Source organism: Sturnira hondurensis, unplaced genomic scaffold (genome assembly GCF_014824575.4).
Source record: "Sturnira hondurensis isolate 20B ecotype Veracruz unplaced genomic scaffold, ASM1482457v3 Scaffold0004152, whole genome shotgun sequence".
Taxonomy (NCBI): Eukaryota; Metazoa; Chordata; class Mammalia; order Chiroptera; family Phyllostomidae; genus Sturnira; species Sturnira hondurensis.
The window spans coordinates 6,465,258-6,488,370 of NW_028076783.1; the positions used below are offsets into that span (position 1 = coordinate 6,465,258).

Consider the following 23,113-nt stretch of genomic DNA (forward strand, 5'->3'; position numbering starts at 1 on the left):
TGGCAATCGGGCCAGGCTGCCTGGAGAGGGCGACATCTAAGGATGGGTAGGAGTGAGTGCTGGCCAGTGGAGGACCAGTGCTGGAGGTGGAGGGGGAGCGTTCCAAGCTAAAAGAACTGGTGTGTTTGGGTCTGGATGGGAGGAGGGCTGAGCTGGGTGTATCTGGGGAAATGAAATGAGCAGTTCTGTCTGGCTGGAGTGTAATGTGAGGGGCAGGGCTAGAGGAGGGCAGCAGGAGCTTGGCCTGCAGGGCGGCCCAGGCAGGCCTCCTGGAGTTTGAGTCTCACACAGAAAGGGGCTCAGGGATACACTTCATTGGAGAGCCCTGGAGACTGAGGCCCAGGTAGAGGAAAGGACTTCTGCATCTTTGTAACCCTGGTCCTCTCCCGCTTCTGCTGCACCTCACTGTCTCCTTGGACAACCCAGAGGCCCTGCTGAAAAGGCAAGCTTGTCCAGGGCCCAGGGGCTGCCCTGGGAGATGGAGATTGTAAGAAGCTGTAGGAGGGAGAGATGGAGCGGGTAGAGGTTCCTCCCCCACCAGGGACTCACCTGAGCGTCTGTTTGTGTTTCAGACCATCAGAAGCTGGAGCGTGAAGCTCGCATCTGCCGCCTGCTGAAGCACCCCAACATCGGTAAGTTCTTAGGGGACAAGTGAGGGGTGCAGGGTGGGGCTGCCCCGCTCCCCTGCCCACCCTGATGGTCTTTTGCTGATGGGGTGGGAAGTCAGCTGCTCTCTTCTCTGGGGATGGCGGCAGCAGAGATGTCTTTGATGGTTTCCACTTTCCTCAGAGACCAGCTTGGTTGGGGGGAAGGTGAAGAAGGAGCCCTTCCTTGCAGCCTGCGCTGCCAGCAGCCTCCTTCAGAAAAGCTGTTTTAGGAAAACTCCTGAAGACTTTCGTCTCTTCAGAGAGACAAAAATAGGCCAAGCTTGGCCTTGACCAGCACAGCCCACATGGCTAACCCACCCCCAGGCTGAGTCAGTCTGGCATGGTGGTCCTGCCCACCTGCCTAGACCAGTGGCTGGCCTGCCCCTTGGAGGCAAGGTCCAAGGTGGTCCCTGCCCCAGGGATAGACTGAGTGCAGGCTTGACGTCCCCTCCCCCTCTCCTGTACAGCTGGGGGCGTGGGGTGAGGGCTGTGTCCCTGCCCATCAGGGTTCTGAGTCACGAGGAGAGGAAGTACAGGTTCTAGATATAGTTCTGTCAGGAAATGGCTGTGTGACCTTGGTAGGAGCATGACCTTCTCTGAGCCACTTTCCTCCATCATCACAAGCAGAGGGCTGTGTGAACCACTGGGCATCTTGTTACCAGGTAGATTCTGGTTCAGCAGTTCTGGGATCTGGGTGGAGCCTGAGATTTTGCATTTCTAGCATGCTCTGAGGCTGCTGGCTCACAGACCACACCTTGAGGGGCAAGGTCTAGGTGCCCTCCAGGGAATGTTCCAACTCTGTAGCCACCACTGCTCCTCTCTCTAGGGAGCATGTTCCTGTGCCCAGGGCCCCAAGGGTTAACCCTCCTGCCAGAGAGAAGCATCTCCATCAGCTATTTATACCCAGAAGGCACCGCCCCTTCCCTGTTCCTGGGAAGGGGAGCAGAGCCGCACCAGCAGCACCAGGATCACCAGAACCAGGGGAGGGGTGGCTGGTGGCTGGCCGGGAGGAACTCTGGTTGGACCCTGGTCCCTGGTCTGCTTCGGGCCTCGCTGTGTGGTTCCTCCTAGCCCCCAGCTCCCCAACTGTATGATGAAAGAGTCTGTGAGTGTCTCTGACTACAAAATCCCATGGTTCTTACAAAGGCTGTCAGTTCCGGAGGAAGGAGGCATGAGTGTGTGTGTGTGTGAGTGTGTGTTGCTGCACAGCCGAAGCTGTTTCAGGTCAATACTCCCTCTTCCCATCTGCACCCCTCTCCCTCTCACTCCCAGCTCTAATGGGGAGCAGTAAGTTATGGGCTCTGGGGCAGACAGATCCCATCAGCACCTGCTGATGGGGCAGACCCTAAGAGGCCACCCCAGGGAGAGGGGACAACCTGAGAGTTTAGCAGATGATTTAGGGTGGGGAAGGGAGGTGAGTTTGGTTGATGATGAGGATGCAATGTGTCCATTTATGAAGTTCTTCCAGGCACCAGGCACTGTGTTGGGTGCTTTATGGGCATGAGTGTAGTAACCCCCCACTGCTGTTAGGGGAGGGGGCTCAGAGAGGTTGCAGAATCTGCCCGAAATCACAGCCTGTAGGAGGCATCATTGGGAGGTGAACCCAGCAAGTCTGACTACAGGGCCCATTGTCAGTCACTCTGTGAGTTTCCCCAGCAGGCCTCAGGTGTGTGCTGTCAGGGCCCATGTGGCCAGGGGAACAAGTACTACCCTTCAGCTTCCAAAAAAAGTTAACTGTTAGAAATATGGGCAGGGATGTCAGAAATGCGTGAGTTTGGCTACATAAGTGAAAACTAGGTTACAGAATTTTTGTTCAATGGCAAAATTTTAAATGTGACAGCATAATTCAACGGGCACAACAGACATGCCCATCTCGGCAGCAAGCAGGGCATGGGGAGAGGTGGGGCCCTCGGATTCTGCCTTTCCTCTTGGGCTCTGGTCTCTGCCAGCTGGAGGGGAGGTTTTGTCTGTGCAAATGGCGGTGAAAGAAGAGGCCTGTCTCCTGGGCTCCAAGCCATGGTCAGCGGCCCCTCAGAGGCGGAGACTGACTCCAGTGCTCTCCTGTGGAGGGGCAGCTTCTTACAATCAGCAGGAAGGCACCGTCTGAGATAAAGGCAGCTCTGGAGAACCCTCTCCCACCTCCCCTGCCCCTTTCAATTCTGTCCATTTTCCTGAACCCCATGGATCTTCTCTAAAGGGGCTGGGGCTCCTGGTTAGAGGGAGGACCTGAGACCCCAGTCTTGTTGGAGCTACCCCAAGATGGCAGCTGACCAGCCCGAAGGGCCCTTTCTGAGGTGGTTCTGGCTGCAGCTTGGCTTCTCAGAGCTTCTCAAGCTCGGGCAAAGGAAGTAGAAACCTCTCAAGCCCATTGGAACAGCATAGACAGGAAGGAGTCTGTCGCCATGAGTCCACCTGGAGGAAGGTGAAGAGAGAAAAGGGTCTTTCCCCAAATTTGACCTTGGTGTACTAACAATGCAAGTTCATTGCACACATCTTTCCTCAGGTCAGGTTTCCTAGAAGCAGAGCCCAGGGTAGGAATTTGGCGGATGCTTGTGCTCCCAGAGGAGGCCTGTGAGGGACGGGGTGGGAGAGCAGGAGGGAGAAGGGGAAGGAGCATGATCTGAGGTCAAGTCTAACTTTGACCAGCTTTGGAGCAGGAGTGGAGTGCAGTGGGGAGGCCTCTGCAGGGTAAGTCCCATTTTGGAGTTGTCCCTCCTGCAGGCAAGGAGACTGGACCTTGCCTCAGCCCTCGCCTGCCCACACTCCTCGGTCATTGGCTGAAGGCTGCAGGCAGCCTGGTGGGCAAGGTGATTCGTCTGCAGTGGGCAGTTCTCCAGAACAAGGAGGGCAACTGTGAGCTGTGGGCATCCCACCTTCCCAGGAGCTTGCTGAGGGGGTCTGGGCAGGGCCCCGATGTAAGTTTGCTACAGTTTGTGCACAAAATTCAGGGTGTTCCGTTCAACACACACAGAGCCTTTAGAAGTTAGACCTGCATTTGCTTTGAAATGCAGTCAAAGATTAAGATCAATAAATGGATGGGGAATGAATAGAAATGTAGGAAGGCAAGTAGGAAAAGGCGTTAACCTTAGATGCAAACCCAGGTGGTGTGCACATGGGTGTTCATTTGACCGTATGTTTGAAATTTTTTATAATAAAATGTTGATTTAAAACAATCAAAGCAGGATTATCAACATTATTATATGTACTTTAAGCAGGCTGCTTTCTAGTTTTGCTTTAAAAGAGACTTAAAATACCTTTCAGTCATTATTTATAAAAATATATCATCATTTAGGAATTCAAATTTTTTTAAATTTAAATTTGTGTTTCTTTTCTCCTCCTCCACATCTTGGTCTTTCTCTCCCCTTCCCCTGTGGGGGGCACCCCGTCTGGGGTGTTTGATGCCTGTTTCTCCAAACTTCACGTGCAGATACGAGAGCCATGAGGAATTTAGGGTGCTCGGTATTGAGTCAGAAATACACGCACTTGGCTAGAATTCCAAGCGCATTAAGATTTACAGTGGAAAGTCTCGCCTATCCATGACTCCTGCTCCTCCAATTCCCCTCCCTAAGGTGCCCCCCATGCTCACCTCTCTGTATCCTTCCGGAGAGACTTATGACATACACAAGCTTAAATGCATCTTTAAAAAAAAAAGGCTACGCATACTGTTTTGCATTTTGCTTTTCTCCAGACGACATAATTGAGAGACGATTGTGAACCAGTGAATACATAACTGCCGCATGATCTTCGCAGCTGTGTAATTTTCCATCGTGCGTTGCATCATAACCCTCCCACCCCGCACCCCTGCTGTGGGCATTTTTAGGTTGGGGTGCAGGGGAGGACAGGAACCTGCCCAGGGGAAACTTGGCTGAGCCTTGGCTGGCAGGGCACAGGCCCCGGAGTCAGCCCCAGGCTCCAGGCCCTTCCTTTCAGGAGCTCAGGGGATAATTTCGGGAGCTCTGGGCTCCTGGGAGCCATGCTCTGCTCTTGGTTAAAGAGGTAGGAGAGGATGGCAGTTCCTCAGCACGCCAGAACTCGGGGACTGCTGTCGCTGTAGCCTCCACTGGCTCTGTTATCTCCTCAGACCTGGACGCAGATCAGGACTGTTGGCTCAGGGCCAGCACAGAGTGACCACCAACTGTGCCTCCAAGTCCAAGAATCTCATTCTTGTTGTCCAGGCAAGGAAGAGAGGCTCAGGAACATGTAGCGACCTGCCTAAAGTCACACAGTTAGCAAGTGGAAGAGATTTGAGCCACAGGCTTATTCCATGCTGCTAGTTTGCCCAGAAAGGAAACCGAGGGTTACGGGGGGAGGCAACCAGAGTTTGACCAAACAAAGGGTCTGTTGTCTTTAAGCCCAGGCCTGTTTTGGCGGCACCCAACGTCAGTGAGCCCCTGTTCACCTGAATTTGTCACAGCACCTGGTACCTAACTTGTGCTCAGTGTCTGAGAAATTGCATGCTGGCTTTTGGACCACGGGAGGGAGGGCTGGGTAGGAAACTGTGAGCTCATGCAACTGGCTGCCTTGGCTCCTCCCACAGTTCGGCTCCACGACAGCATCTCTGAGGAGGGACACCATTACCTGATCTTCGACCTGTGAGTTCGGGCCCACCCTGGGACATGCAACGCACATCGAGGCAGCCTGAGCAGGGATGACCTCTCTCAGTTCCTTGGCTGGGCGGGGGGCAGTCACAAGTGCCCCTCAATTTTGCTGTTAAAAGTCTATGAAAAACCATAAATAAGACTTGGCCCTTGGGCTTCTAGGGACCTAACAAATCCTAGACACGTGTTCAGAGGGTTCCACCTTCACTCCAGCCTGGGCCCCCTGGGGGAGAAGAGCCAGGAGGGCAGGGAGGGAAGTTAGTGAAAGGGTGGGTTGGAAGCCAGGAAGGGGGTTGTAGCAGGCGACATCCCTATACCTCCAGGGTCCCTCCCTTTGGGGCTGAGGTTCTGAGGTCCTCAGGCCCTGCCCTTAGCTTTCTGGAGACTCTTCCCAAGAAGAGGCACCTGGGGACTGTGGGAGGGTGACTCTGCCTGTCTCCACAGGGTCACTGGTGGGGAGCTGTTTGAGGACATCGTGGCCCGGGAGTACTACAGCGAGGCTGATGCCAGGTGAGTTCCAGATGTGGCCTGGCAATAGCGCAGGGCACAGGGCAGCTCGCCTGCCAGGTTCCCAGAGAGGCCCAGGTTCCCAGAGAGGCCCGGCTTCCCACAGTGCCCCTGCCTTTCTCTCCCCAGCCACTGCATCCAGCAGATCCTCGAGGCTGTGCTGCACTGCCACCAGATGGGGGTGGTACACCGGGACCTGAAGGTGAGAGACCCCCACAGAGTGCAGCTCTCCGGGGAGCCTGCTCCTCTGTCCCTTGCCCTTCCCTTCACCTGCAGAGTCACTGATGTTATCAGATTCTCTTTGACTTCCCCAAGTTGGGCTGGGTGGAGAATGCTTCCCTCACTGTTCAGATAAGGAAACCGTGCTTAGGGAGGTCAAGCATCTGGGCTCAGGACCCAGGCCTCCCAACTCCCAGCCAAGCCAGGTGAGACACAGTTAGAATGCCAAGACTGGCTATGGCCTGGTCCAGATCCCAGTAGGGCCACTTTCCAGCTTCACAGTGTCAGCTTCTTTACAGCAAGGGTTACCATAGCAACCTCTGCCCAGGTTGCCAAGCAAGTCAAAGGAGACAGCACAGTGCCTGGTCCACAGATGCATTGCTACTTTTGTTTCCTGGTCTCTGGCAGGTGAAGGATGGGAGGAAATACAAAGAGGCCTTGAGGCCCCTGGAGCCCCCTCTCTGCCCCCTGAGGAAGGAGGTGGACAGGACAAACAGCTGTGGAGTCCAGGGTTGGCATCAGCCTGGTCAGCGCAGACTTCATAGCTCCCCTCTGCTGGGTCACATGGCCTCAGCAGCTGGTAGCTCATAACATCTCTCCCTTTTTGCAGAGCAGGAAACTAGGCCTAAAGTGTCCCAGGGATTTGCCTGAGAACATGCAGCCCTGTTGTGTCTGGGCTAAGATTGGAGCCCTCGCCTCTGACCTCAGATCCCAGGCCGAGGGTGGTCTGGGGCCAAAAAACCAGTCGATCCAGCTCCTGCTTCCGTACTAGCCCCTCCTAGGAGACCCTGCTGGGTGTTCTGTGACTACAAACTCACTTCTCACAGGGTAGCCCCCTGCACCGTAGGGAAATGTTCCTTCATTCTTTCCTGCTGTGGAGATTTTCCCCATGAACCCCAGTTCTACCCGCTGGGGCCACACAGATCAAGCTTCCATCTCAGAGCAGCCCTGGAGGCACTTGGGTGGCTTTGTGGTAGCTCCTGAGTCACCTGCAGGCTGTTCTCATTCCCACCCAGGATAGGACTTCCAGGCCCTTCTCACCCTGGGCACTCTCCTCAGGCACCCACCTCCAGTCAGTCCTCTTTAGGGTGAAATGCTCTGTGCAGGACCCCTGCCCACCTCTGACTGTTATGAGGAGTCCATGGCTCCTCACCTGAGTGCAGGCGAGCTCCCCGTGGCTCAGTCTAGACTCAGAGGCAGGAAGGTCTCTGGCCAGACTGCAGGGTGGCTCTCCCGGAAGGCCTGTTCCCATTATAGCTATGGCCCCTGCATGGGAGGAGGGTGGAGAAGAGGTAGCACAAATTTAGGCCACCATGGAGAGAATAATTAGTCGCACATTCATCAAATCAGGGCAGGACGCTTACCGAGACCCAGGACACGCTGAGAACACAGTCCCCAGAGGACAAAAGTGGCCTTAACGAGCTGTATCTGTCTGTGGCCTGGCTAGCTTTGGGCAGTGAAAGGCCAGATATGGGACCCCCTTGGAAATTTCAGTGGGGACGGGGGGTCCGAGGAAGCCAGCTGTCTCTGGAGCCTTGGAGCCCCGCCCCCGCCCCACGCAGAAAATAGGAGTGCTGGTGCTTGCCAAGCCCTTGCTGTGGGCCCCTGGGAAGTGCTGGGTCTTTCAAATTAATCTGTCTGCCAGCCCAGGATGTAGGCATCCTCCACACTTTTCTGGGAGGAAACTGAAGCTTAGAGAAGTGAGATAATTGATCCAAATGCCACAGCTGGAATCAGAAGCGCGGCTCTTTATCTAACTGGAGAGTCCACACCCTTAACTCCCCTCTGCCCTGACTGGGGCCATTTCCTGTCCTCCAGAGCCCCCCCCCCCCCCCCCCCCCGCAAAGCAGCAGCCTCAACGCCCTAGAGGCCAGGTGGCATGCCAGAGGCCTCTACACCCCTGCTTCCCCATCCCTGCCTCCCAGTTTAGAGTGGGTAAGAGCAAGGCTTGGGATCCAGACTCTGCTTCGATGCTGGATCTATCTCTTACCAACTCTGGGGTCTTTGTCAAGTCACTTAACCTCTCTGAGCCTCAGTTTCCTTCTCTTTCTACATATGACAAAGTGTCTATTACATGCGGGCCACTGTCTTGGGTGCTGGTGATACAGTGATGGACAGGACGGATTAGAAACTCACATACTACTGGGTGACAGATAATGAACAGGCACATAGACAGTTGGGGAAAAACGTTACAAATTGTAAGGAGACCTATGAAGATAACAACAAGGAGCTAAGACAGAGGATGCCTGGGGGCTCCTCCTTTAGGTAGAGTGGTCATGGAGGGCTTCTTGGAGGGGGAGACATGAAGGTGAGAGTCAGATGAAGGGAAGGAGCTAGCCCTGTGAAGCTCAGAGGGATACAAAGTAGGCAGGGGGAACAGGAAGTGCAAAGGCCCTGAGGTAGAAATGAATGTGACTGTTTTAGGGAATATAATCAGGCCACTGCAGAGAATGGGGCTAGTGATACCTACTCCAAAGGTTGTTGAGATGGTAAATGTGGTGATGTAGACAAAACCCTTAGCCTAGTGGCTGGTACAAAATAGGGGCAGAGTAGATATTGCTTCTTTTTTCCTATTGTGATGGTGGCTCTTTGCACCAACCTCTATCCCCCACCCTCACCTTAGCCCCAGCTCCAGACCCTGAGAGGAGGAGGGGAAGGAGGGAGTGGCTGGTACAGGAAAGGTCTTCCTGTTGCAGAAGACAGACGACTGGCAGTGGGGTAGTCTAAGGCCAGGGTCCTGGGGGCTAAGGCCAGGGTCCTGGGTTGGAGCTCAAGGTGAGGGTGGGGTGCCTCTGCATTATCCGGCTGTTCCACGTACAAGCCCAGGCCCCTGGGCTCTGAATCTGCTCACTGTCCTCTGGCCCTTTCCTCCCACCTTCCCCCTCTTCTCTCTCTCTGGTCCTGGGAAGCCGGAGAATCTTCTGCTGGCCTCCAAGCTCAAGGGCGCCGCGGTGAAACTGGCAGACTTTGGCCTGGCCATAGAGGTGGAAGGGGAACAGCAGGCATGGTTCGGTGAGTGGGGACTGGGGGTAGCGGGGTGTGGGGTCCAGCCTTGTGTTGACATGTTGGCCTCGAGGAACCCTCTGCCCAAACAGGGGCAGGTTGCAGAGGGTGTTGCTCCACCAGGGCTCAGGTAGCAGACTTAAAGGTCCCTCTCCACCCAGTCTCTGGGTCAGTGGGTGTTGCCCTCTCCCTGAGGCTCAGGTGCAGGAACACAGTTATTCAAACAGCACCTAGCTTCTTCACCTGCATACACATCTTCACTGTGGGCTGAAGGCTTCCATGGGTTTCCCTGATTCCCTAAGTGCCAGAGATTATGGATGAGGAACAGAGGCTGAGACCCAGAGAAGGTCAAGGGAGACTGAAAGGGGTCAAACCAGGTTTTAAACTCAGATGACCTGGCAGGCTCTGAGATTTTGGCATCAGTGAGTCTTTTTGGCCATCTGGGGCTACTTTTTAGTGGGCAATATGAATCAATGGTTAAGAGTCAGAGCTCTGGGTTCAAATCCCACCTCTGCTGCATATGAGGTGTGTGCCTGGGCCTCGTATCAGCTCTCCTAGCCTATTTTCTGATCTGTAAAGTGGGGATAATAATAGCATGTTCCTCAAAGCTGTATGAGGGTTAAAGGACATCAGGAGTAGGAAGAGCCCGGCCCTGCTTAGCACACACACTCAAAATAGGAACTACTCTTATGATTACTTGTTAAACTATTAGGGGTGTTCATTACTTCAGTTTATCCTCCCAATAATGCTGGGAGGTATTTAAGATAAGAACCCCTAATCCCTCATTTGACAGATAAGGGAACTAAGGCCTAGAAGGCAGAGACCTGCCCAGGGGACTGAAGGGATCACTAGAGTTAGGGACAGGTCTCCTGCCATCCCAGGACCGGCTCCCAGAAGGTGCAGGGAGCGGCAAGGGCTCAGCTCAGCTTGGGGCTCCGATGGCAAGGACACCTCCTCCTGAGTGCCACCAGCAATTGATTGCCAGTGACTGCTGGGAGGATTGTGCTAGGTTATGGTGCTGAGTCAGGGCCCCATGAGAAGGACCCTGGGATTCATCAGTGACTTCTGCCATAGGCTGTGGAGCGGGGGTGGTGACAAGGTCCCATGTACTTCTCTGCCCTGGTCTAGGGGTGTTGCTGCCCGATCTGAGGGCAGCGGGTGTTTTTGCCATTTCTCCAGGGCAGTCCACATCCCCCTCCAAGCAGGCTCTTGCTCTGGTTTACCTTCTATGTGTGTGTCTGCCTGTCTGTGTGTCTGGGGAGCAGGGTTCGCTGGGACCCCTGGATACCTCTCTCCAGAAGTGCTGCGGAAGGACCCTTATGGGAAGCCTGTGGACCTGTGGGCCTGCGGTGAGTCCTTGCAAAGGCCCTCGAACCCCTGCTCCCAGCGCTTCCGGCACCATCCCTCCTCTTTCCCATCACTCCCCTCCCCCATCACTCCCCTCCCCCACTGCTCCTGCTCACAAGGCTTGAAGTTTCTGCTGGTTGTCTCCCCAGGGGTCATCCTGTACATCCTGCTAGTTGGGTATCCTCCCTTCTGGGATGAGGACCAGCACCGCTTGTACCAGCAGATCAAAGCCGGTGCCTATGATGTGAGTGTTCCTCTTCTCTCCAGCCTCCCTGCCATCCCTGGGTCCCCCTCCAGTGAAAGCCGATGCCCAGTGAGGTCAGGTCCCGAGGATGACCGATCCCCCCAGCCCATCTAGGTCTCCTTGCCACTTGTGAGTTGTGGGGTCAGGCTGAACAGCAGGTGGAGCTTGAGGGCTGGCTGAGGCCAAGTGGTGAGCTGGCTGCGCCCAATGAATGGGGCCTCTGAGGGATGGGGTTGAGCTGATGAGACTCCAGAGGGCAGAAGCAGGAGCAAAGTGGGATGGGAAGTGGGGGAGGGGGGCAGGTCCCAGGAGCCAGGCGCTCTCTCTCTCTCTCTCTCTCTAGATAGCTACCTATCAATCCACACACACACAAATAATAGTAGCTCACATTCATAGAACACTCTTCTAAATGCTTTCTATATGTCATTACAGTTACTCCTCACACCAATCTATGACATAGGTACTATTATTGTCCTCACTTTACAGGTGAGGCACAGAGAGATTGAGTAACTGCCCAGGTCACATAGCTAAGAAATAGTAGAGCTGGGATTTGAACTCAGGCAGTTTGGCTCTAGCATTCATGCCTCTAACTACCAGGCTATACTGCTCTCTACATGGCTGGTTTCTATCATGCTATGTGCCTGGTGTTTTATACCATATTTAATCTTCACTACACCTCTGGGGATAGCTTGAGGGGTCATGTGACTTGCCCAAGTTCACACAGCCCAGGAAGCAGACTAGAACCCAGCTTTGTGGTCCCAAAGTCGGGGCATAACTGCAGGTCTGTTGCTCTCCAAATAAGGCAGCCTCAGAAAAGCAGAGGGCAGCCTCCTTTCCCTCTGGTCATTGTTCTGCTTTGTCCTTGGGTCAGGGGACCCTGTCCCGCCTCCTCCTGGTTGTGGATGCCCGAGTGGACGGGCAGTAGGCCCCCTGCCTGCTCCCCTGCCAGTCAGGGGCTGGGGGATCGCAGGGGTGGCCTGGGGTAGGCTGGGCAAACCTGGCCCCTCTGCCCCTTTCAGTTCCCATCACCAGAGTGGGACACTGTCACCCCAGAAGCCAAGGATCTGATCAATAAGATGCTGACCATCAACCCGTCCAAACGCATCACGGCCGCCGAGGCCCTCAAGCACCCCTGGATCTCGGTGAGCCTCCCTCAGCAGGACCCTTCCCAGGAGCCCCTCCAGACCTCAAGGCTAAGTCCTTCACAGAGTCCTAGCCCTGTCCCTGGCTTCTCAGGCCCAGCCTGGTACCAAGAGGGCTTGATCCAAGAGACAGTGAGCATGCCACAGTTCTCAGGAAGAACGTGGAAATGGGGTGTTGGCATCAGGACTGGGTGCCACTGGCATTGAATGTCTGCCCCGCCCCCGCCATGTTTACAACCTCCCTGGAACAAAGACTTACTCCCCTAAGATGCCAGCCACATCCACAAGACTCCCTGCCGAGGGGCCCTGGGGTTAGTCTGCCTCCCATTCACAGACCTTTTCCCCCCCTCCCCCAGCACCGGTCCACTGTGGCCTCCTGCATGCACAGGCAGGAGACCGTGGACTGCCTGAAGAAGTTCAACGCCAGGAGAAAACTCAAGGTAACAGGTCCTCACCCTGCATGTCCCCAGACGTGGGAGTGGCTTGGCCTGGGTCTCCACAGCGGCCAGGAGACCCGCTCACTGAGTCTGTCCTTCACTGACCTGTTGGACATTCAGTGCCTGGGCCGGGCAATGAGCGGTGGAGAAGGCAGACGTGTCACCGGAACATTGTGGGGCAGTGGTCAGTGCTGTGATCACAAGCCCCGAGGCTGTGAGTATCCACAGCAAGGCCATGACCAGGTCTAGAAGGACCAAGGAAGAACCAGGGAAGGACCCTGGAAGTCTCCCTGGGCAAGTCACATTAAAGCTGAGACCCCAAAGGATTACCAGGTGTGAGTGGAGTCAGAGTGGGCAGATGTTCCAGACATGGAGAAAAGCCCGTGTAAGAAGTCTGGAAGCGTGAGCTGGATCCCTTAGGGGAACTGCAGTGTTTCAGCATGGCTGAGGAGAGGGTTCGGAGGTGACATGTGACAGGGTAAGAGGCCATGATGAGGGTAAGGCGCCAGCTGCCAGCATGAGAGAGGAATGGACAAGAGACTCGGGTAGGGGTCGTGAGCCCAGGGAAGGTACAGAGGGATCCAGGCGGGCCCTGAGCTGCCGGCTCTAAGTAGATCCTGCGTGTTCTCGGGGCCGGGACAGCTCCTGGCCTAGACCTTTCCAGTGACCCCATGAGCAGGCAGGAAGAGCCACCAAGGGGTCCCCAGCTGGTTGGAACAGAGAAGCCGTCAGCGTGCTGAGTGACAGATACCGAGGCCCCGGCTCACTGGGAACCTCCTCGCCGACTGCTCCCAAGCGTGGTGGCACAGGAAGGAGACATGGGCTAAGGGGTGGCAGCTGACGTGGTGCCAGGAAAGTTATCATTAGTCCCTAGAGGGAACAGTCCCAGACGTCTCAAAATGTCAGAAGGAGTGACTCTTAAAACCGCAGTCGTGCTCAGAGAGTGTCCAAATCAGACGGTGTCAGGACTGAAGGACTGTTGTCCCCCAGCACCTTCACTAACGGAAGAGGGTTTTCCCACAATAACCTTCCAGGCTCCCAAGCCTAGGGATGATGGAGGGACGCACAAGTGCCAGAGTCGGGTGCTGAGTGCTGTGGGCAGCGGGAGGACGGGGGCGGGGGCCGGGGCGCAGGGTCCACTATCCTTTCCTGGGCAGGAAACTCCTTTGGTCTTTAGCAGCTCCCACGGACAGGTGGCCCAAGCCTGTCTGCCAGCTCTGGCCAGGCCACTGGAACCTATTAATATCTGCCCCTAGGGTGGCCCTGTCCCTGGCGTGGTGCCAGTTAAGGTTGAGCTCGCCCTGATTTCTCCAGGGAGGTGGAGGGTGGTCCATGGGCTGTGGGGGAGGGGGCACGGGGAGGGGCAGAAGACTCTGGCTCTGTGTCTGAATGGAGCACCTTCCTCTCCTTCCCCACCCACCACCCATTTCTCTGTCTCTCCTGCTCCCCTCATCTCTCCTCCTCGCCCTCTCCGCTTACCTGCCTCAGGGAGCGATCCTCACCACGATGCTGGCCACCAGGAACTTCTCTGGTAGGTGGCAGGACCTCGAAGTTCCAAATATCTCCTGCAGGAGGTGGGGACATTGCCATGTCCACTACCTGGACACCCTCAGGCTAGGGGGCCTGGGGAGAGTGGGGGCTCCAGAGGACCCCGTGACTGGCAGCTTAGCTCATGTGGTGCAAACTGCACCCAGAAGTGGTAAAAGGTCAAAAGTCAGCAAGCTAAGGGCCCAGCGGGAAGGGTAGGAGGTTTTGTCTGTCTCCCCCCACTCACAGCAGTGCTGGGGTTCTCAGGCTAGGACAGCCAGAGGGGGAGGCCTCTCGAATTTTAGGGTCTGGGTCCAGGCGGGACTGAGCCAGGCTCGGGGAGCGGCAGTGTTCCTGTTCCCCGTGCTTCCTGGAGCCCTGGGCTAAGCAGTCCCCATGCTTTCACTCATGTGCCCTGCAGGAGAAGGCAGTGGGGGCCATTGCCATTCCTGCTTTCGGAAGGAGGAGACTGAAGCACAGGGAGGTGACCATGGTGGGCCTCAGGTCGCATGGCTAGGGGAGGCAGAGCCTGTTTGCAGCACAGGTTAGACCCACCCTGGTGCAAGGGTGAGTCACCAGAGTCCAGGGTAGGAAGGAGCCTTTGGCCTTGGCCAAGCCAGGCTGGTTAGGGTGGGGAGTGCCCAGTGACCTGTGGCATGTGGCCCTGAAGAGAGAAAAGAAAGGGATTAGTGTCAGGGTTTAGCAAGAAGCTCCCCCTGGCACACTGGAGGGCTCTGGGGCCAGGGCTGCTGGAGGCTGCTCTCTGGGGAGCACAGGGGGCTGACAGGGCAGCCTAGCAGATATGGCAAAGCTCACCCGAGGGGCCCTCTGCCTGTGGCTGGACCCTCGAGGGCTGCTGCAGTCACATTGGCCAGCCCTGCAGCCAGGGCGTGGCTCCAGGCAGCTACCTCCCAGGCTTCACAGAGGGGGTCCACCTGCCCACTTCACCAGTTGGAAGAATGAGACCCGGGGTGGGAAAACCCTGGAACTTCAGACCTGGGCTTTTGCCACTGCCCAAATGGCCTTGCTTCCCATTCCCTCCCCAGACAAGGACCTGCAGCTCCTTAAACTGAAACCCGAGCCACCGGTAGTCAGAGTCTTTTTTTAACTGAAGTGCCCCTGGGAAACCTAATCCCCAACTTGCAAAATGGCGCCCGTGGGTTAGGTCCAATCTCTAGATGTGCACAGGTGGGGGCCAGGGGTGTTTGTAAAAACATTTTTTTGGAAAGAGTTTTCAGCTCTTAAACATCAGGAGATTTCATGGAAGAGCCTAGGTCTCTGTCTTCTCCTGAAAACCAGAATATGTGGTCTCACAGGGCCCACCGTCTGACAATAGTGGGCTGGCGACCAGGGGGGTACCTTGAGGCTGGAGGGGCAAGCACTCCCTCCGCCCGCCCTCGCCCCCCCGTACAGCCTAGTCCAGCCCACAGAGCCCATGGAGGAAGGATAGCCATTGCCCTCGGCTTTGGATCCAGAGGTACCCAGCCCCTCACCTGCTTCACAAGAGGGAGACTTTGAACGGCAGCCTGGCGGGGCCACTGGAAATGTGAGGGTGCCTGGGAAGCTGGACAGACAGACTGTAAGCCTCATCCTTCAAAGCCCCTGGGGCTGCAATAGCCTGTACTCCCCTGCCCTGTCTCTGGCTCACCCTCTCCATGCTGCCAACAGAAGCCCAAGTGACTACCATTTACTAAGCATCTACAGCATAGAGGTCAAGTGCAGTGCTAACTAAGTAAGCACTTCATAGATACTCTATCTCATTTAACTTGAGGCGTTTGTTTGAGGTCGAAGCAGCTGGATACCAGGGTGGATAGGGCTGGGCACTCATGCCACTTCCTCCTCAGCTGGTGCCCTCCCTCTCCACCGGCTCTGGCCAGGAGGAGGTGGGGGAGGGGAGGGGGAATGACAAAGGTGGGGGCCCCCTGAAATCTGTTGCTCAGCTTTTCCTGGCTACCAGAGCCAGAGCCAGCCCCAGCCTGGAACTCTGGAGCTTGAGGGTGGGGAACCCTCTGCTGGGANAAGTAAGCACTTCATAGATACTCTATCTCATTTAACTTGAGGCGTTTGTTTGAGGTCGAAGCAGCTGGATACCAGGGTGGATAGGGCTGGGCACTCATGCCATTTCCTCCTCAGCTGGTGCCCTCCCTCTCCACCCGCTCTGGCCAGGAGGAGGTGGGGGAGGGGAGGGGGAATGACAAAGGTGTGGGCCCCCTGAAATCTGTTGCTCAGCTTTTCCTGGCTACCAGGGCCAGAGCCAGCCCCAGCCTGGAACTCTGGAGTTTGAGGGTGGGGAACCCTCTGCTGGGATGGGTGCTCTGGCGGGGGGGGGGGGGCCCGAAGGGGGCATCTGCTTCTTGTCACTGGCGAAACACGGCTTGCAGCTGTCCAGCTCGAGTAGGCAGGGCTGACACATGACCTCTGCAGCAGCATGGGGCTAAAATTAGACCCGGCCTGGTTGGGGAAGGAGGGTCCAGCCCTGCTCCGGGCAGCTGGGCCTCCGGGTTGGCCACCACCAGCACCGGTGGTGACCGGGATCCAGAGGGAATCCCCAGGCTGAAACAGTAAACGCACGGTCTTGGGACGCACTGGACACCTTCTTCAGCCTCAACCCATGGGGCCAGAGGGTCATACTTGAGATCCCTGAGAACTGGGGGAGCCCAGGCCCACCCAGCGGGCCGCTGGCAATCCCGGGCTCCGGAGGAGGGAGGAGAAGCAGGAGGAAGAGGTCTCCCCAGATCACCGAGCCAGCTCCCGCGCTTGGGCTGCCTGTGGATGCTTCTCTTCCTTGCCCTGTGGGCCCTGGTGCCCTGCCTGGTATTGGTGACCCTCTACTTTCTCTCCTCTCTAGGAGGGAAGAGTGGAGGAAACAAGAAGAATGATGGTGTGAAGGTAAGCCCCCCGGGAGCCTGCCAGAGCCTGCCCTGCCAGCGTTTCCGGCAGGAGGGCCCAGCTGTCCAGCCTGGGGTGAGACCCAGGTCCCCAGGTCTCGCCGAAGGCGTTCTGGGCTGACGCCATCACTCCTGCAGCCGGGTCCCCCGCAGACCCAGAGACCTGGGCTTTGGTGCGCACCCTCTCACCAGGATTGGCGGGGGCAGGCAGGGCAGGGGGAGGATTGAAAACAGGTGGGAGAGGCAGGTGGCCTTGGGTTGGAGTGGGCACGAGGAAAGGGGCAGGTCCCAAGGGGGTTAGGGGGATGCTCCAGGGCTGGAGGACTGGTGAGTGAGAGGGGACAGAGATGGTCATGAGGGGCGACCTTCCCTTTCCTGAGTGCGGGCTGGCTGGAATGGGCCCCTTGCCCGAGGTACACCTCAGTCCCACCCACAAAGCCTGTGGGGGGCGGACAGCTGTTCCCTTCCTCTCCACTTTGGATCCAGAGGTAGCCCCTCCCCATCAAGGCCTGCTGGTTCAGGGCTGGGCACGCCCCCTCCCCTGACCCAGGCTGGCCCTCTGCCCACCCCGTGCCTGATGCCCGAGCTGCTTCCCTACACACCCCACGATTCTTCCTCCCCTCCTCCCCTCCTCCCCATCTCCCCTTCTCTCTCTCTTCCCTTTGCTCTCTGGGCCCGGTGCCCACTCTCTGCAGCCCCCTTCCCCCTGCCACTGGCTCGCCTTGTGGGTCCTCCTCTCTTGAGACCCTGCCTTTCTCTGGGCTCAGAGCCCTGCCTGGCCAGGGACCGAGGGCTGGGCTTTCCCAGGACACTGGAAGGTGTGGGATGCTGTCCAGGTGGGAAGGTGGCTTCATGGCTTCGTTTGTAGTGGCATTCACAGTCTCAGGCCTCTGGCTTTGGTCAGTCAAGTTTATATGAGTGGGGGTCTGGGCCGGCTGTCGGAGGCCAGGAATGGGGTCTCCCCTCAGCAGGCTGGAGTTTCCCAGTAGATACAATGGGTGGGGTGGGAGCAAACTGTGATGTGAATGCCACGATTTCCAGGGTTTTAACTTTAAAAACACACAAGCAAACAAATAAGAAACAAAACCCTATCTAATCACTCTCCCTTCTCATCTTGGGTGCTTGGGGAATAATTCATAATTATTTTTTAAAAGATTTTATTTATTTATTTTTAGAGGGGAAGGGAAGGAGAGAGGGAGAGAGAAATATCAATGTATGGTTGCTTCTCGTGGGTCCCCTGCTGGGAACTGGCCTGCAACCTAGGCATGTGCCCTGACTGGGAATTGAACCGCAGTTATTTGGTCCGCAGTCCCGCTCTCAATCCACTGAGCTAAACCGGCCAGGGCTAATTCATAATTATTTGGTTATCAGCTAAGGTTGGTGGTCTTCAACCCGAATGCCTTGGAGCCCAAAGGTTTCTGGGGAGGCACGTCCAGCAGCAGATGGGGTAGGGTGGGATTAGAAGTGGGGGCAAGCAGAGAAAGGTCTGGGTTTCCCACGCCCACTCCAACAAGAGCGAATCCAAGTAAGAGCCAGCACCGTGGTTAAGAGAGTCTGGGCAGGGTTAGCAGCCGAGACCTTGGCTGGTCACTTGGATCCCCTGAGCCTGCATTTCCTCGTTCACGCAATGGGGGTAAAAGGGGTTTCCGCCTCGCAGGGATGTTTGCGAGCAAGAGCCAAGGTCATCTGTGCAAGGGGAGAATGGCAGCTGTTCTGAGGGCCCAGTGCGGGGTGTGGGGCATGTGCACAGGGTCACTATCTTCTCTGTTTTATATATCGGACTTCTGGTTAACATTTGTCTTGAAAACAAAGTTTGCTCAAGAACATATCTGGTAGTCCACAGATGTAAAGCCGACACAGTTTCTAAAGTTACCACGCATGCATCCCAAATCTGTAATGGGCTCAGAACAGAGTTTTGGCTTGCCTGATGCTTTGAGTTACCCGTGAGTCAAGCCCCTTATTTGGAAGGGGAATGAGGGGATTGTGCTACGTAAGGGTGGTCTGGTCTGGAGCCTCTGGGGCCCTCTCTGGCTCCGGCTGGGGCGCTGGGTTCCCCAGGGAAACTGGTATTTGGGAGATACGGGGCAGAGGCCACGGGAGCTGATCCGCGGAGGAAGAAGGGGCCGAGGGCAGGCCGTCCTGTCTATTTGGCTCGTAGGTGTGGCCGTGGCAAAGGCTAACTCAGAGCTCCTGGTGTGAGGTCAGGGCCTCCCTCAGGCGGGGTCTTGGAACAAAGCTCTCTTTGGTCTGGCTCTTCTTCCAGCAAGGCCAGGAAGCGGACACTGTCTAGGGGCAAGGACATGGCGTGGTAGGGCTCTGGCTGGTCATCACAGGGCTTCCCAGCAGGCACAGCTGAAGAAAGTGCCCTCCTTCCTGCGGCTCAAACAGGCCCTGAGTGACTTTGAGGGGTGGCCTGGGTGTGGATGGACGGGAGCTCAAAGGCTACTGCTGGCCAGGCCGTCTTGGCATCCTTCTTTCCTTCCTTGGGGTTGAGAAGGAGGAAGTCTGGCTGGCAGACCAGAGTCGCCCAGGGGCCTTGCCCAGGACTCTGCCTGCAATTTGTCACTCGAGGGCCTGGTCCTATTTTCTCTGTGCGTGAAACTGGGCCTCCAGTCAAGAAGCCAAGGGTTTGAGTCTGGGCCCCACCGCTCCTTCCCTTGGGGCCTGTGTCATCACTTCTGTCATCTGTGCTAGGGGACAGTGGCGGTCTTCCGGGGGGCCTGGTGCAGTCATCCTGTGCCTCTTTAGCTGGCACACATTCGGCCCGAGTGGGGACACAGATTATTCCTGCAATGTCACCCTCGAGACAAACCGCCAGTGTCCCCCAGGGCTTCACTGAAGACACAATGACTGGTCCCAACACTGGAGGGAACTGGCCTGTGGGAGTGGGGGTGTGACGCAGCGCTGCACTTCATGGACTTACAATGGCCTTTCAAGGCTGATCTTGACCGTGCTTCATTTCTGCCATCCTTGCCAACCTCAGAGCCATGCTTTTCACCATGTGGTCGCTTCTGAGAGAAATGACTCTGCTTGTGGTGAAAGCCCCTGGAAACTAAACTCCAACTTACTGGTCAGTGGGGGTTATGATTGGTATCGTCCGCCCTTGTGACGCAGGGGAATGTAGCGTTTCTATTACCAAGAAGTGCTGTCCCCTCTTAGCCACCCCAAGACCTCTCTGCAAAAGGAGGGGCTGACTGCTCCCACCCCTCACCCATTCACTGCCCTGTTGGTGTCCCGTCCGTGCCGTTGTGACTCTTCTCCCCCATGTCCCATCCTGTCACTGTACGTCCGAATCTGACGCAGTCTCTGCTCTGTGTTGCCTCCTGTGTCCTGCCTGGAACCTCCTGGCATCCCCGGGCCACTCCTCAGGTTTCTGCTGACAGCTGAGGTGAGAGGGCCTGTCCCCTCCCAGGAGCGAGGCTGACTCCAGGAGGGGTGGGGAGGAGAGGAGAGAAAGGCTGACCGCTGGCCGCCGGCTCTGGCAGTCACACCGTCCGGCCCAGCTGGCGCAGATGCAGGGCCCGTGAACATTCGCACGGGAAATGCCCGGTGATGTTGGAGTCAGCAAGCCCAGCATTAGCCCTGAGGACCCTCAGCGGGCACTCAGTGCCTCTCCCTGGCAGGCATACCCCACGGGCATCTCCAGTCTCCTCCACTCTCCCCGAAGTGCAGCAAGGAGAGCAGCCTCCTGACCCCAGATGTAAATTCATCTGGGAAGTACAAGCCATTGAAGAGTGGTCAGGCCGTGGGGCCTGAGGCCTGGACAGAGGAGAGAGCGGCACTCAGGCTCCTAGCCTCTGCTCTGCAGGCAGCCAGCTGAGAGACCTGCGGCAGATCATCTCTAGGCCCGTTTCTCATCAGCGCAATTCAAGTGTCATCTTGACCTGCGAGCTTCTATGAGGATGAGTCTCTAAGACTCCTGGCTTAGATCTAAAAGGAGGAGAAGATAATCCACATTTGTCCTCTCTCTCCTCCCCTCAGTTCTACAGCCAGTAACACAAGGAAAGCTACAAATTTGCCAAAAGTCAGAACAGGCTGCATGGCAGGGCACGAGGGCTGAAATTCTGGGCTCTGCTGCGTGTCTGGCTGTGCCTCAGTTTCACTCTCAGCGTAAAGGAGCTGGCTAGGCCAGTCACTGGGAAGCTGTGAACACAAACAGAATTGCCAAGGCCACTTAGAGGATCGGTTCCCACACCTGCTCCGAAGTATCCTGGAGAGATTGTTCAAAATGGAGATCCCCAGGTTCCACCCCAGACTGAGTTACCAAACTCCTCGAAGGGGCCTGGTTCTGTGTGTTTTTGACAAGTTTTCCAAGTGACTATGATGCTTGGGGTCCTTTCAGCAGAGACGCATGGGGAGTCTAGAAGGAGAGATTGGTCCTCATCTCATGACCTGAGTGCCCCTTTGTCCTTCAGTGATTTTGGGTTCTGGAGGCCTTGGGCACCTGGGTCCAAGACCCAGGGTTGACTTCCCCATCAGAGCCTGGAGCAGAGGGAGCCCTGGTCTGAGGGGGTCTTGACCTGGAGCTTGGCGATTGGATTGTGAGACGCAGGCAGCTGTGCACGAGGCCCCAGAACTCCAGGCTGAGAGAGAGGACTGGTCCCACCAAGTCAGCTGATGCTAGTGGCCCTGACTCCTTGCCCCCATGCCGTACCAGCAAGGGACCACAGAGGATGACCCTGAGGCCCATCCTCCTTCCATACCTCCCCTGTTGTTCGTTTCTCTGCTCCCTGCCGTTTTCACGCTGTGTCTTTTCCTGTCCCATTTCTTCTCCTTGTTTTTCCAGAAAAGAAAGTCCAGTTCCAGCGTTCAGTTAATGGTGAGTGTCTGCCGTCTCCCAAACGCCGGTAAATGCTGGGCCTCGACCCCTTGCTCCTGCCTCCCTCCTGCAGGCTGCACGGGGAACCTGGGGCGGGGAGAGGGTGCTCAGGGCGTGCTTGGTATGTGTGCCTCGTGTGACACTTTGTGCGTTGTGTGTGTGTGTGTTGTTGGTGTGTTTCTGTTGACACCTCCACCTCCATGGCCCAAACCAGCAAGCAGCCTGACAATAGGCCTGAGAGCTCCGCTGGGTACAAAGGCAGATTTGAGCCCCCTCCCACACCCAGCCCTTGGCTTCTTGCTTCCCCCGCCCTCTGCTCTGGAACTCATCTCAGGGCTTGGTTTGTGCCAGGTGCAGCAGGGTGGAGGGGCTTGGTTTGGCCAAAGCAGCGGGCACTGTGGAGACCCTTCTTGAGCAAGGCCACACAGGGCCTGTCGGTGGCAGAGGGGCCACCAGCCCCTGCCTCGGTCTAGACCTTCCAGCGGTGGCATGGTGGCCCACGCCCTCTTCTTCTGACTCCATCGCTGTCTCCCTCACTCGTGTGGTTTTTCTCCCCTGAAAAGCCCAGCTCTCTCGCACTGGGTGTCCTTCCCCCCTACCTCTCTCTCTCCCTTTTCTCCCAATGTGTATATCCCTTCCCCATTCTGGGGCCACCATATGCCTCTCTGCTCTTTGACACCTCCTCTTTGCTCCCTCCAGCAGAGAGAGCCCAGGAATCCTTCCCAGCCCTTCCAGAAAGGCCAGGGATCTCCTTGCATCCATCCCTCCATCCACAACCCCGCCACCAGCCGCCTGCTTAGCTGGGCCCTTCCCCTCCTTAGGCTCAGAGGTCTGCCAGGGTTTTCAGGGGACCGTCTGGATGTCAGAGCCCACAAGGCTCACAGAGACCGGGCTGCAGCACCAGGCAGCTGGGGCAGCCCTCCACTGGCCGTGCCCGTCCTGCCGGCCAGGCTGGCCTCACCGTTCCCTGTTCTCTCTGGCAGGAATCTTCAGAGAGCACCAATACCACCATTGAGGACGAAGACACCAAAGGTAGGGGGGGCCTTGCCTCCAGCACCCGGGCCCCCAGGCCTCCTTGGGCCCTTCCACTGACAGTCCCATCGCCAAGCCTGCATCCTGCTCCTCTGGACGGAAACTCGCTTTGGTTCCTTCCAGACTGAGCACACCATTTCCCCAGGTGGGGTGCTCAGCCTGCTACTTGTACCTAGCTGGATGTTTCTTATCGCAGGAACTGTGTATTTACTTTAACATGTGTCAGAAAAAACTAATTCAACATGTTCACGTCATAAATGTATCCTAGTGGTATGTATTTTCCTTTTGAAGTGCATATTTTTTGCATTTTTAGGTGCACTGATTTTTTTTAAAAAACATGATATAATCATCGTAAAGGAAGAGAAAGCCAGGATGCAAAAAGTTCAAGTGCATGGGAAGTATGGGCAGTGCTGCCAGGAGCAACCCAGAATGTAGGAGCGACTATGGCTGGTCACTGACTGTCCTCAAAAGCTCTCCCGTGGATGAGGGAGCAAACCGCCAGCTGGGATTGGAGAGTCGGGGAGGAAGTAGTCAGGACAGTAATGGGCATAATGGCAGCCTTCGTGGGGACACTCGCTGTGGGCTAGACTGGCAGCACTTCATGTTGACCTGAACTTCATAACAGCCCTGGTGGGGCAGGTGCTGGGTGAAGCCCCTTCCACAGCCCGGGAAACGGAGGAGTAGAGTCGATTGTCCCCAGGTC

The 23,113-nt window shown here is 56.4% G+C and overlaps 1 protein-coding gene across 4 annotated transcripts in view; it reads left to right on the forward strand.

The window, feature by feature from the left end:
* The window catches only part of CAMK2A (calcium/calmodulin dependent protein kinase II alpha), a 58,960-nt gene that overhangs the window by 20,546 nt on the left and 15,301 nt on the right, over window positions 1-23,113 (forward strand). For 2 of the 4 annotated variants that reach the window (XM_037044909.1, XM_037044912.1), the window contains exons 3-15: window positions 573-632; window positions 5,185-5,239; window positions 5,690-5,755; window positions 5,882-5,954; window positions 8,881-8,983; window positions 10,240-10,323; window positions 10,471-10,565; window positions 11,585-11,707; window positions 12,064-12,147; window positions 13,633-13,675; window positions 16,520-16,560; window positions 21,346-21,378; window positions 22,362-22,410. In XM_037044909.1, the coding sequence (XP_036900804.1) occupies window positions 573-632; window positions 5,185-5,239; window positions 5,690-5,755; window positions 5,882-5,954; window positions 8,881-8,983; window positions 10,240-10,323; window positions 10,471-10,565; window positions 11,585-11,707; window positions 12,064-12,147; window positions 13,633-13,675; window positions 16,520-16,560; window positions 21,346-21,378; window positions 22,362-22,410 (909 nt within the window). The remainder of the gene's footprint in view (window positions 1-572; window positions 633-5,184; window positions 5,240-5,689; window positions 5,756-5,881; window positions 5,955-8,880; window positions 8,984-10,239; window positions 10,324-10,470; window positions 10,566-11,584; window positions 11,708-12,063; window positions 12,148-13,632; window positions 13,676-16,519; window positions 16,561-21,345; window positions 21,379-22,361; window positions 22,411-23,113) is intronic. The other 2 variants (XM_037044910.1, XM_037044913.1) reach the window with 1 other exon arrangement.